Genomic DNA, 14,425 nt, shown 5'->3' with positions numbered 1-14,425 from the left:
CATGCTCAGAACGTGCTTGGGTCCCATGCAGAGGAGATAAGCCCCCTTGGCTGGTTAGAAGACCCCTGATACTAACAGGCCATGGGAATCACTGCTCTTAAGAAGAGCATGCATATCGGCTTACCCCCAGGAAAGAGCAGAAAGGGCAGATTGAAGCCTCCTGGCTACTGGCTGGCTTTGTTATTGCCTCTGTGCACGTTCCAGGCCTGCGTGCTGCAAGTCACAGGGCAGAACTGGATCTGAAGCTGTCACAACTGGGGAGAAAACTCAACTATAGGAACAGAGGTGACAGGTCCCAGATCAGAGACCAGATGGGGCAGCCATGGCCACTGTTGAAGCTTACTCAAGTGGTGCATCAGAAGCCACCCAGGTCTCTAAGAGTGACTACTCCTTCACTGCCCATATCCCACATATGCAGAGAGTCCATGCAAACCCCAACTGCCCTACAGTACAATTCTACAATAGGCCAGGGACAATGGAGGTGATGGGGAGTATGAAATGAAAATATCTCCTGCCATATCAACAAATGAGAAATGTCACAGCTATCAGCATTCCCTGGCCTCCAAATGTGAATGAGGGCTCCCAAAATCGCGATCCAGCAGATGCCACCACCCACCATGGTGATTGCTGACGAGCTGGGGGAATGCAAGAAGCAGTCATCTGCCACTCCTTAAGGTAAACAAGGAGACAGGATTTGGCCCCATATATCTGAGATGCATATGAAAGGAATGAATTCAATGAGTGCAGAGGCTTGCATCTTCCCATACACGCAATGTTAAATTTCTTAATTTGATATTTGATCTTTGATGTTCAGACTGCCTGCTCCCTTTGTTATAAACTTGAATATAGCCTGACTCCCCATCCCACTTCCTTGGGGCAGTTTTCTCAGAGCTACTGAGATGCTGTCTCTTGGGTTCAGAGTCCTAAATATTCCCACCAAATAAAATAACTCTCTGTTTTCAGATTATGACTATATTTTTTAGTTTTCAGGAATGATTGGCTGTCAGGGACAAATGCAACTCATACCCAAGGCTGCATCTGAGTCCAATAAGGGAAATAACTGCTGATACCTCAGGCAGAGCATTAGAGACAGCTCAAACCTCTGTCTGAGACATGAACTGAGAGCCCAAGTTTGACCCTCATGCTTTGAGGCTACCTGACTCTGGGGAGAGGGTCCCAGTCCAAGAAGAGGGGGAAAACACACATGTAAATAAAATTGAGGTACTTTGGGGATGACCCTCCTAGCTTTTCCTTCAGTACCTTGGGATTGGAACGGATCCCTGATAGGGCCAATATGTCCACTGATCAAGGGAAAGACTTGCCTCACACTCAGCTTCAGATGAAGCCCCTCCATCTCTAGTCTGAGCCCCTACTAAGGTGATAGCTGCCAGCAGAACCTGAGGAAAGACATGACTTGCATACAAGACAAATCCTGCTCTCCCACCAAAGACACTGAGCACACACAGCCTGTGCAGGAATGTTTCCACATAAGAATGCCCTCAAGAAGGCATCTGTTCCACATAACTCACAGAGGAAGAGAAAGTTAAGCAAAATGAAAAAGGAAGGAACTATTCTCAATTGAAAGAACAAGAGAAAAATCCTGAAAAAAACTAATGAGACAGAAATAGACAGTTTACCAGATGAATAATTCAAAATATTAGTAATAAGAATGTTAACTGAATAAGGAAAATAATAGATGAATACAGTAAAAAATTTCACAAGGAATACAAAAGTATATAAAATATCCAATCAGAAATGAACAATTCAATAATAGAAATAAAAATGCAGTAGAAGAAATGAATAGTAGAGTAAGTAACAGAAAAGAATATAAGTTCTCTGGAAATAGAATATTGGACGTCACACAGTCAAAACAGCAAAAAGAAAAATAAATAAAAAAAAATAAAACAGTTTAAGAGATCTCTATGATAAAGTTAAGCACACCAACATCTGCATCGTACGGATTCCAGAAGGAGAAGAGTGAAAATGATTGAAAATGTATTAGAAGAAATTATGGCTGAAAACCTACAAAACCTGAAGAAGGAAACAGATATCTAAATATAGGAAGCACAGGGTCCCAAATAAGATGAACCCAAAAAGACCTACACTAAGACATATAATTCAGTGTCACAAGTTAAAAAGATAATTCTAAAGGCAGCAAGAGACAAACAGAGTCATATATCCTGAAATGCCCCTAAAGCTATCAGAGAGGAAATGATAAAGATCAGAGGGTAAACAAATGAAATAGAGATCAAAACAAGAAACCCAGTTGAAAAAAATCAGTGAAACCATGAACTGGCTTTTTGATAAATATGAACAAAATCAATAAACCTTTATCCAAGCTCACCAAGAAGAAAAGATAGAGGACTCAAAATCAGAAATGAAAGAGGAGGAATGACAACTGATAACACAAAGATAACAAAAAATCTTAAGAGAATATTACAGTTATATGCCAACAAATTGGACAATCTAGAAGAAATGGACAATTTTTTAGAAACAAACCAGCAACCAAAATTTAATTAAGAAGAAACAGATAATTTGAAAGGAATGATCACTAGTAGTAAATCGAATTTATAATAATAAAAATTCTTAAAATTCCATAATCATATGTTCACAGGCCATATAAGGAAGAGGTAATATACATACCTCTCACGTTTTTCCAAATAACTGAGGACTCACTGCTTCCACATTCATCTATGAGGTCATCATTACCTTAATATTAAAACCAGACACGGACAAGACCAAAAAATTAAATAAGTAAATAAAAAGCCATGATCTTCGATGAATGTTGATGCAAAAATCCTCAATAAAATATTAGCATGTCAAGATGGATTTATTCCAGAGGTACAAGCATTGTTCAATATTTGCAAATTGATCAATTTGATATACCACAAAACTAAAGAAAAAAATTACATGATAATCTCAATTGACAAAGAAAAAGCACTGAAAAAACTCAGCATCCATTCATTATTAAAAAAAAAAAAAACTCTCATCATAATGATGAGAGAGCATATCTCAACATAATAAAGACCATGTATGTCAAAGCCACAGTTAACATCACACTCAATTGTGAAAGCATTTCCTCTAAATTCAAGAACTGAAAATGATGCCTGCTTTCACAACTTTTATTTAGCATAGTATTAGAAGTTCTATCTATAGCGATTTTACAAGAAAAATAAATAAAAGATATCCAAATCAGAAGGGAAGGAGTAAAGCTGTCACTGCAGACAACATGATACTCTATGTAGGCAATCCAAAAGCCTTCACCCAAAACTATTAGAACTAATAAAGGACACAAATTAATATACAGAAATCTGTTGCTTTTCTATACACTAACAATGGAATATCAAAGAGTAAACAAATAAAATCCTGTTTACAATCTCATCAAAAAATAAAATATCTAAAAATAAACATAGCTAAGGAGGTGAAAGACCTATATTTTGAAAACTAAAACATCATTTAAGGAAACTGAAGATGACATAAGAAATGGAAAGACATCCATGCTCTTGGATTGGAATAATTAATATTGTTAGAATAGCCAGACTTCTCAAAGCTATTTACAGACATAATGCAATACCTATCAAAATACCTACCATATTTATCATAGAACTAGAACAAATAATCCTAATATTTATCAGTCAGTTCAGTTGCTCAGTTGTGTCTGACTCTTTGTGACCACATGAACCGCAGCATGCTAGGCATCCCTATCCATCACCAACTCCCAGAACCTGCTCAACTTCATGTCCTTCGAGTCAGTGATTCCATCTAACCATCTCATCCTCTGTCGTCCCCTTGTCCTTCAGCCTTCAATCTTCCCCAGCATCAGGGTCTTTTCCAATGAGTTAGTTCTTTGCATCAGGTGGCCAAAATATTGGAGTTTCAGGATCAGCCCTTTCAAATGAATATTCAGGACTGATTTCCTTTAGGATGGACTGATTTGATCCCCTTAACATTTATACAGGACCACAAATGAACCCAAATGACCAAAGCAATCCTGATTGGGGAAGGCATGGAGCGACAAGGCTGGAGATATAACCTTTACAGTCTTCAGACTATATTTCAAACTACAGTAATCAAAACAGTGCAGTATTGGCACAATGGCACAAAAATCAATGGAAAAGAAAGGAGGGCCCAGAAATAATCCCAAGCATTTACAGTTAATTTACCATAAATGAGGCGAGAACATACACGGAAAAAAGACAGTCTCTTCAATAAGTGGTGGTGAAAATGCTGGATTGCTACATGAAAAACAATGAAATTAGAACACTGCCACATACCATATGTAAAAATAAACTCAAAATGGTTTAAAGATCTAAATATAAAGCCTGAAACCATAGGACTACTCTTTGACCTAAATTGTAGGAATGTTTTTTGGATCTGTCCTAAGGCAAAAAAAAAAAAAAAAAAAATAAAACAAAATAAACAAATGGGACCTAATTAAACTTAAAAGCTTCTGCAAAACAGAGGAAACCACTGACAAAATGAAAAGACAACCTACTGAAGGGAGAAAATATTTGCAAATGATATAATCAGTTAGGAGTTTATGTTGAACATATATAAATGCTCATACAACTCAATGTTAAAAAACCAAACAACCTGATTGAAAAATGAGCTGAAAATCTGAAAAGAAATTTTTCCAAAAAGACATATGGAAGGCTAACACAAAAAGATGCTGATCACCACTAAGTACTAGAGACATGTATATCAAGACAATGAGTTATTACCTCACACCTGTCAGAATAACTATCACCAAAAAGTCTACAAATAGCAAAAGTTGTCAAGGACATGGATAAAAAGGAGCCTTCCTACACTGTTGGTGAGAACGTAAATAGGTGCAGCCACAATGGAAAACAGTGTAAAGTTTCCTCCAAAAACTAAAATTAGCACTGCCATATGATCCAGCAATTCTAGACTGAGTATATATCTAGGAAAAAAAAGATACAAGTGTTAATTTAAAAATATATATGCACCCCAATGTCCACAGCAGCACTATTTATAACAGACAAGATATGGAAGCAACCCAAGTGTCCATCAATAGAAGAATAAAGAAAAGGTATATATACAGTGGAATGCTAGGTAAGAAAAACAATGATATTCTGCCGTTTGCAGCAATATGGATGAAGCTAGAGAATATTACTTTTAGTGATGTAAGACAGAGAAGGACAAATACTGTCTGATATCACTTGTAGGTGGAATCTAAAGAATAAAACAAATAAATGCGTATAACAAACAGACTCATGGATATAGAAAACACACTAGCAGTTACCAGTGAGGACAGGAAAGGGGGAAGGGGCATGATAGGGGTCTGAGATTAAGAGATATAAGCTACTATGTATAAAATACACAAGCCACAAGGATACCTTATACAGCACAGGTAGTTATATAATTATTTTATAATAAATTTTAATGGCATATATTGTAAAAATTACTGAATCATTATGCTGTACATGTGAAATTAATATAATATTATAGAACAACTATATTTTAATTAGAAAAACAAACAATGAGCAGAGAAATAAAGTTGTATCTAGAAAGGGATGTGAGCACAAAGGAGTTTTTAAAGAAAGGATTAGGCAGTAAAAAAATATTGATAAAGCAAAAGAAAGAGGGACAGTTGTACAAGATGTGTCTATGAGTACTGGTTCAAAATTGGGTAAGGAGTACGCCAAGGCTGTACATAGTCATCATGCTTATTTAACTTGTATGCAGAGTACATCATGAGAAATGCTGGACTGGGTGAATCACAAGCTGGAATCAAGATTGCTTGGGGAAATATCAACAATCTCAGATATGCAGATGAGATCAGATCAGATCAGTCGCTCAGTCATGTCCGACTCTTTGCGACCCCATGAATCACAGCACACCAGGCCTCCCTGTCCATCACCAACTCCCAGACTTCACTCAGATTCACTTCCATCGAGTCGGTGATGCCATCCAGCCATCTCATCTGCTGTCATCCCCTTCTCCTCTTGCCCCCAATCCCTCCCAGCATCAGAGTCTTTTCCAATGAGTTAACTCTTCGCATGAGGTGGCTAAAGTATTGGAGTTTCAGCTTTAGCACCATTCCTTCCAAAGAAATCCCAGGGCTGATCTCCTTCAGAATGGACTGGTCGGATCTCCTTGCAGTCCAGGGGACTCTCAAGAGTCTTCTCCAACACCACAGTTCAAAAGCATCAATTCTTCAGTGCTCAGCTTCTTCACAGTCCAACTCTCACATCCATACATGACCAGTGGAAAAACCATAGCCTTGACTAGACGAACCTTTGTTGGCAAAGTAATGTCTCTGCCTATGAATATGCTATCTAGATTGGTCATAACTTTCCTTCCAAGGAGTAAGCGTCTTTTAATTTCATGGCTGCAGTCACCATCTGTAATGATTTTGGAGCCCAGAAAAATAAAGTCTGACACTGTTTCCACTGTTTCCCCATCTATTTCCCATGAAGTGGTGGGACCAGATGCCATGATCTTCGTTTTCTGAATGTTGAGCTTTAAGCCAACTTTTTCACTCTCCACTTTCACCTTCATCAAGAGGCTTTTGAGTTCCTCTTCACTTTCTGCCATAAGGGTGGTGTCATCTGCATATCTGAGGTTATTGATATTTCTCCTGGCAATCTTGATTCTAGCTTGTGTTTCTTCCAGCCTAGCGTTTCTCATGATGTACTCTGCATATAAGTTAAATAAGCAGGGTGACAATATACAGCCTTGATGAACTCCTTTTCCTATTTGGAACCAGTCTGTTGTTCCATGTCCAGTTCTAACTGTTGCTTCCTGATCTGCATACAAATTTCTCAAGAGGCAGATCCGGTGGTCTGGTATTCCCATCTTTTTCAGAATTTTCCACAGGTTATTGTGATCCACACAGTCAAAGGCTTTGGCATAGTCAATAAAGCAGAAATAGATGTTTTTCTGGAACTCTCTTGCTTTTTTGATGATCCAGCGGATGTTGGCAATTTGATCTCTGGTTCCTCTGCCTTTTCTAAAACCAGCTTGAACATCAGGAAGTTCACGGTTCACGTATTGTGAAGCCTGGCTTGGAGAATTTTGAGCATTACTTTACTAGCCTGTGAGATGAGTGCAATTGTGCAATAGTTCGAGCATTCTTTGGCATTGCCTTTCTTTGGGATTGGAATGAAAACTGACCTTTTCCAGTCCTGTGGCCACTGCTGAGTTTTCCAAATTTGCTGGCATATTGAGTGCAATTCTTTCACAGCATCATCTTTCAGAATTTAGAATAGCTCAACTGGAATTCTATCACCTCCACTAGCTTTGTTCGTAGTGATGCTTTCTAAGGCCCGCTTGACTTCCCATTCCAGGATGTCTGGCTCTAGGTCAGTGATCACACCATCGTGATTATCTGGGTTGTGAAGCTCTTTTTTGTACAGTTCTTCTGTGTATTCTTGCCATCTCTTCTTAGTATCTTCTGCTTCTGTTAGGTCCATACTATTTCTGTCCTTTATCGAGCCTATCTTCGCATGAAATGTTCCTTTGGTATCTCTGATTTTCCTGAAGAGATCCCTAGTCTTTCCCATTCTGTTGTCATGATGCCACTCTAATGGCAGAAAGTGAAAGGGTGGTGGCTCTTGATGAGGGTGAAAGAGGAGAGTCACAAAGCTGGCTTAAAACACAACATTCTAAAAACTAAGATGATAGCATCTGGTCCTATCACTTCATGGCAAATATATGGGGAAAAAGTTGAAATAGTAACAGAATTTATTTTCTTGGGCTCCAAAATTACTACAGACAGTAACTGCAGCCATGAAATTAAAAGACACTTGCTCCTTGGGGAAAAAAGCTATGACAAACCTAGATAGCATACTAAAATGCAGAGACATCACTTCACTGACAGAGGTCTGTTTAGTCAAAGCTATGTTTTTTACCAGTAGTCATGTATGGATATGAGAGTTGAACCATACAGAAGGCTGAGTGTCAAAGAACTGATGCCTTCAAATTGTGGTGCTGGAGAAGACTCTTGAGAATCCTTTGGGCAACAAGGAGATCGGTTTGATCAATCTTAAAGGAAATTAACCCTGAATATTCATTAGAAGGACTGATGCTGAGCTGAAACTCCAATACTTTGACCACCTGATGTGAAGAGTCAACTCATTGGAAAACACCCTGATGCTGGGAAAGATTGAGGGCTGGAGGAGCAGGGGGTGACAGGATGAGATGTTTGGATGTCATCATTGACTCAATGGAGATGAGTGAGCAAACTGTGGAAGACAGTGAAGGACAGGGAAGCCCGGTGTGCTACAGTCCATGGGGTCACAAAGAGTTGGTCATGACTTAGTCACTAAACAACACTGAACAGTTAAGAGGTATCTAAGGTAGAAATGGACAGGATAGCATTGGACACAGTAGGGACCCTTAGTCATAAGAAAGAAAACAGAAGGTGTAGCATAGGACAAAGTAGTTTGAGGGATATGATGGTGGGAGCTTGGGGCCATTTTGTGTGTGTCTCTATATGTGCGTACAGTCACTCAGTTGTGTAAGACTCTTTGTGACGCCATGGACTGTAGCCCATCAGGTTCCTCTGTCCATGGAATTTTCCAGGCAAGAATACTGGAGCAGTTTGCCATTTCCTACTCCAGGAGATCTTCCCAACTCAGAGATGGAACCCACACTCTTGAGTCTCCTGCATTGGCAGAAGGATTGTTTACAACTGCACCACGTAAGCAATGAAATAGGAAGGAAGTTCCTAGGCTGGGAATAAAGTTAGGGCACAGGTATTGGGGGTTTGAGAGGAAAAGAGAAGATGCGACATAAACATCTAGAAGGGTGAATGGATTCATGAAATACAGGAGAAACCATAGTAAGTGCCCATATGATATTAGCTACAAAAATTCCAGTTAGAGCAGTCTACTTTTTTTTTTTTTTTCCCAGTTGCATTCAGCAGTAGGGAGCCAGTTCAGGACAGATAAGAATTGGATTTAGCAATGGTTATGGTTTACTAGGAAAGCAAAAGAGTGGGGAGGATGGAGCAAATAATTATAATGATGGACCGTGGAATCTAAGCTAAAAAAAGAAGAAATGGAATGTTTAAAATAAGAGATGGGTGAGGAATAAAGAACAGAATGACTGTATTTGGGGTGACGGGGGTCAGGGGGACCTGAAAATTAGGGGGTGGCTGAAATCGAGGTGATGAGATGACTTAATGAACACCTTACAGCATGTTGTCATACTGCCTCACGGGTGTTGTTTTTACTTACAGTACTGACATCTGTCTCCCGTGTGTTCAGGCTGGCAGTGGCAATAAGGCTGATTCCCAGCAGTAACACTGCAGGTCCCTCCGTTTTGACAAAAGTCCTCACAGACTGTCTTACCACAGTTTGGTCCAGTGAACCCCAGTGCACAGCTGCACGTGGGTCTCCCTATTGAAAAAAATAATAATAATGAAAAAAAAAATGAGTTGACAGAATTGTTTACTGACATGGAATCCTTGCTAGGTAAGAATCAGTAAGTCAGTATTCTGGGCAAAATTTGTCTACTACTTCTTCTGTGACTTTACACAGTAAAATGACCTCTTTGGGTCCTAGCTTTCCCATGTTCCAGCGAAGCCTAGATTAGAAGACAACTCAAGTTCATATCAGGTAAAATGATCAGAGCTCATTTTATGAATAATTCTATATGTATATGTGTATTTTATGCTTTGAAGTGCTTATCTTATTCTTTTGTACTTCTCATGTCCATTTTACTTTTTAAAAATAATTTAAAGTTTTCATTTTGTATTGGGGTATAGCCAAACAATGTTGTGGTATAGTTTCAGATGAACAGTGAAGGAACTCAGCCATATATATGCATGCATCCATTCTCCCCCAAACTCCTCTCCTATCCAGGTGGGCACACAACATTGAGCAGAGTTATTCCATACCATAGGTCCTTGTTGTTATACCATAGGTGCTTGTTTATACATTTCAAATATAGCAGTGTGTAATGACCTTCCCAAAGTCCCTAACTATCCCTTTCCCCCAGCAACCATAAGTTCATTTTCTAAGTCTGTGAGTCTCTGTTTTGTAAGTAAGTTCATTTGTATAATGTCATTTTGCTTTTTAGATTATTTTTGTCCTACTTATGTGGTAATGCATATTCTTTTGGCCATTAAAATATAAAATAGAGACAATCATATTTCCCAGTGTTCAATCATAATGTACTAATCACTGCTATATCTACATAAAATATGAGCTTAAGTTTATTATAAAGAAATATTTTAATAAATTTAAAGTGGCCATATCATCTATAATAAGATTTATGAACATTAGTTATTTTATTTGATATAATAAATACATATATTGGCTCAGACGGTAAAGCATCTGCCTGCAATGCAGGATACCTGGGTTCGATCCCTGGGTTGGGAAGATCCCTTGGAGAAGGAAATGGCAACCCACTCCAGTACTCTTGCCTGGAAAATCCCATGGACGAAGGAACCTGGTAGTCCATGGGGTCGCAAAGAGTCAGACATGACTGAGCGACTTCACTTTCACTTTTCACCTTTAGTTTATAAGCACTTACTGAACCCTATTTTATTTCATTTTATATCTTTATTCATAGTTAAAGACTATCATTTGCAGTCCACTAAGATGAGTTAAGAAATCTAATGTTAACAGCACACACTAGCAAATCTGACAGACCTTCTTTGGATATCTTACTTTATTTGTTCTATGGGAACTTACATCATAATGAAAGGTAAATAGTCCTTTCAAGTGTTTAGAGCATAACACAATTAACTGCTACAGCAAAGAAAATCTCTCTAAATGCCTGGACTGTCAAGAACTGAGTAGAAAATGAAGTCCAGGGCTAGCTCTATAGGAGAGGTGAAGGAAAACAAAGTGAAATGAAAGGCTGCTATTTGTAATGGGGGCAGAACAAAGTTTAGAGGCTGTAAAAATATTAACACACAACATAAAAGGGAACAAAAAGGAAATTCAATTATAGATCTCAAATAACTATGATTCAGAAAATGTCATTCCATTGTCTAGTATCAGAGAATATTCAACCATCTCCTCTTTCACCATTATAGACAAGCAACATAATTAAAATGGTCAGTAAAATGCATGAAGACAAGGGCTAAGTGTGAAAACTGATAACAGTTTTTTTTTTTTTTTTTTTGCTGTTGCCATAGATTCTATATTGAAGGACAATTCTACATATATATATATATATATATATATATATATATATATATATATTTGAAAACCATTATTCTTAAAATGAATAAAATAAAATGAATGAAAGTCCACATTTGGACTTTGAATTGAAGGTCCACAATTTATTTATTTTACTTTTGAAAGACTCTACACATTTATAAATGCTAGAAGGTATTGCTTCTCAATGAAGAAAGTTATATACATTTTTACAGTGGATACCATTGCTTTAAAACTTATTTACATGTTTTTAGTTTGGTGGCAGATAAATGCCTATTAAAAGGTTGAGAATCAAGGTAAATGATATACATAATAAAGCTGAGCAACCTCATATTTATTTATTGCCAGAAAACAGTTTTAAAAATTTTAGCCAAATATTTTCTTGTAAAAATAGTGAATTTTCCAGCTGTTGCTTACATACAGACAAGCTATCTTCATTAGAACAATGGTGGGTAAAAAGTAAGAGACACAAACGAGAATAAATAGTGGTAGAAGATGAAGAGGGCAGAGGATTGTTAGAACACCATCACTAAGGAAAATGAAAGACTTGAATAAAAGAAGTAATAACTCTACATCAACAGGGACCAATGGATGACTTACAGAGAAGCAGAACATATACTCAGGAACATAAATAATCATGAGTTAAATGTGAAACAAACAGTACAGAAAGCATGTGAGAAGTCAAAGTCAAAGTGTTAGTTGCTCAGTCGTGTCTGACTCTTCGCAACCCCAAGGACCATAGCCCACCAGACCCCTCCATTCCTGGGATTTCCCAGGCATGAATACTGGAGTGGGTTGGCATTCCCTTCTCCAAAGGATCTTCCCAACCCAGGGATCAAACCTGGGTGTCCTGCGTTGCATGCAGATTATTTACTGCCTGAGCCACCAGGGAAGCACAGAAAGTATAGGAGAAATCAAAATGCATTAGAGCAATCAGAAAAAGTCCCATATGAAAATAGGAGTTAGACATTGTAGATTTATGTTTTTCTAACTTACTTTCTAGTTTTTTTTTTTTTAACTGGGAGTGAAAAAAATATTGTAAAATGATAGAAGTTTGAAAGAAATAAACCCAATCTGCTAAGGCACTTGAAAATTCCTCTGTTCCAGTTACTCAGAGAAATGACACCATGCTTTCATCTCATCTACAGCTGTTTTGAAACAAGGGCAGAGTGACCAGGTTGTCCCCCACCTAGCATATGCTTCACATCATTTAAAATCTATCTGACTTATTTTCAAAAAGCTCCTCTTCCTCTTCCTTTGAAGAGAAGATTTATTTTTGACAAGTATAAATCTTCATATTCAGGAGAATATTCTCTAACTTGAAACAGTGTGGTGATATAGCAGATCTTTTGTTTGCTGCTGGGAAATGAACCATCTGTTGCAGAATTTTATAATGGGCTCCATCTAATATTTCCAAGAACTTCTCTGGGTACACCCTAACTAACTAGTTGCACTGGGTTCATTTTATAAAGTTTTTTTTAGGTAGCTTAATTAGATTCTGACATTTGAAAAGGAAACAGTCCTGTTACAATGACTAAGGTATCAATAGAGATTTATAGCAGTGATACATGGGGAGTTGGGGAGTTGACAGCCTGCTTTAAAACTTATTTTCAATCAGAAAGAGCAACAACTGACCTGAGAAAGAAGTGGGAGGAAGAGCTTCCTGGCTCTAATCAGGCTAGTTTCTACAGCATTCTTAGCTCAGACTTTAATTGTGTATGCTGTCAGACTGCCTGGATTCATAGACTATCTGTGCCAGTCACTGGTGTGGAACCATGGGCAAATATCAGCTCTGTTTATTTCCTCATGTGTAATGGGGCTAATTATAGTACCTGCTTCATGAGGTTGTTGTGCAGAATCAGAGAGAAAAAGTGAGAAATACCCCTGTGCCAGGTACATAAGGCACTCAGTTGCATTTTAGCTCTGAATATTGTTATTCCTTCTGACATTCACTGCTTACAGGTATGACTTACTCAGTGGCCCCATCTACAAAGACACTGTACACATTTTAGCAAAATCATTCTGAAATTTTCCTTAGATTACACACTGTGTCTCCATTATTCATTTCAGATACAATTAAATGTGAATATCTTTGTATGGCAGTGATGGGGTAAAACAGGAATTCCACACCAACTTTATCTCACACTCTACATTTTTCAAACATTGATGAATGAGTCCTCTCTTTTTTCCGTCCAAACGTGTTTAATCCTACCCATTAAAAGAAAGAACACACACACCCAGCACAAACAAAAGCAAACTTAATACCTGTATAACCTCAAATATTGGTACACTCGAGCTTTTTTCAAAAGAACCTACACTTACTGCTTCCAACTCTACCAATATATGACAAATAAAATCTTCAATCATAAAGTCACTCCAATCCTTCACTTGGTTTGTAGTTTTACTTTTTAATACACTTAACCTGTTGCATCTCTTTGTTCTCGCTGAAGAGAGGCCAGATCTCTCAATATCTAAGTGTCCCTTATACAATCATTTCTGATTCCTTCTTGGTAAGAAAGGGTTAGGAATGAGGAAGTTAATGTTGGTGTTGTCTTTATTGTATATTGATGTACCCTTGCAAAGTTACCCTTTAATCTCTTGATCGCTAAATCCACTGATTTCTTCTCAATCATCCTCCTCCTCAAATTTTCTCCATAATTTTACATTTATTAATACCTACACTTGAAAATTTTCTCTCTACTTGGCTTCTAAGACACTAGCATTGTTGATTTCTCTATATATATTTTTCTGACTGCTCTGTAATAATTGCATTTATGTTCTTTTCCTGTCTAATAAAAAATATTTGTCCAAGCCTCTTTCTGGTGATATTACTCAGTTTCACAGCTGGGATAATCATCTTTCTATCTGAATATCTTGGTATTGATTTTCTAACTTTGGGTTCATTCTCCTTAAATTTCCAAGACTTCCATTTTCACTCTGTTTTATGTCCCTGCAAGGATATCCCTAGCTGTTCAATAGGTTAATCTATTCCTCCCATGACTCGGTAAGAGAGAAAATTCTTCTTATAAACATTGTCCTCAGTGGCACACACATGATTTCACTAGACTAGAGGCTTTACCAGTGCCACATTCAGGTCCATACTATATGTTAACAAAGTGTCTTTCTAGATGCACACATACAATACATAGAGGTTAATGGAGTTGCACTGGTCTTCCCTGGTAGCTCAGTAGTAAAGAATCTGCCTGCCAATGCAGGAGATGCAGGTTTGATTTCTGGATCAGGAAGGTCCCCTGGAGAAGGAAACACCAACCCACTTCAGTATTCTTGCA

General features: G+C 37.8%; 1 protein-coding gene across 1 annotated transcript in view; it reads right to left on the bottom strand.

Annotated features, from left to right (window-relative positions):
- LRP1B (LDL receptor related protein 1B) overlaps positions 1-14,425 on the bottom strand; it is a 315,317-nt gene that overhangs the window by 77,927 nt on the left and 222,965 nt on the right. Inside the window, exon 37 of the mRNA XM_061438859.1 lies at positions 9,204-9,365. Coding sequence (XP_061294843.1) covers positions 9,204-9,365 — 162 coding nt within the window. The remainder of the gene's footprint in view (positions 1-9,203; positions 9,366-14,425) is intronic.

Source organism: Bos javanicus, chromosome 2, assembly GCF_032452875.1.
Source record: "Bos javanicus breed banteng chromosome 2, ARS-OSU_banteng_1.0, whole genome shotgun sequence".
Taxonomy (NCBI): Eukaryota; Metazoa; Chordata; class Mammalia; order Artiodactyla; family Bovidae; genus Bos; species Bos javanicus.
Note: the sequence above shows the minus strand (reverse complement) of the source record. Positions and strands in the feature narration are given on the sequence as shown.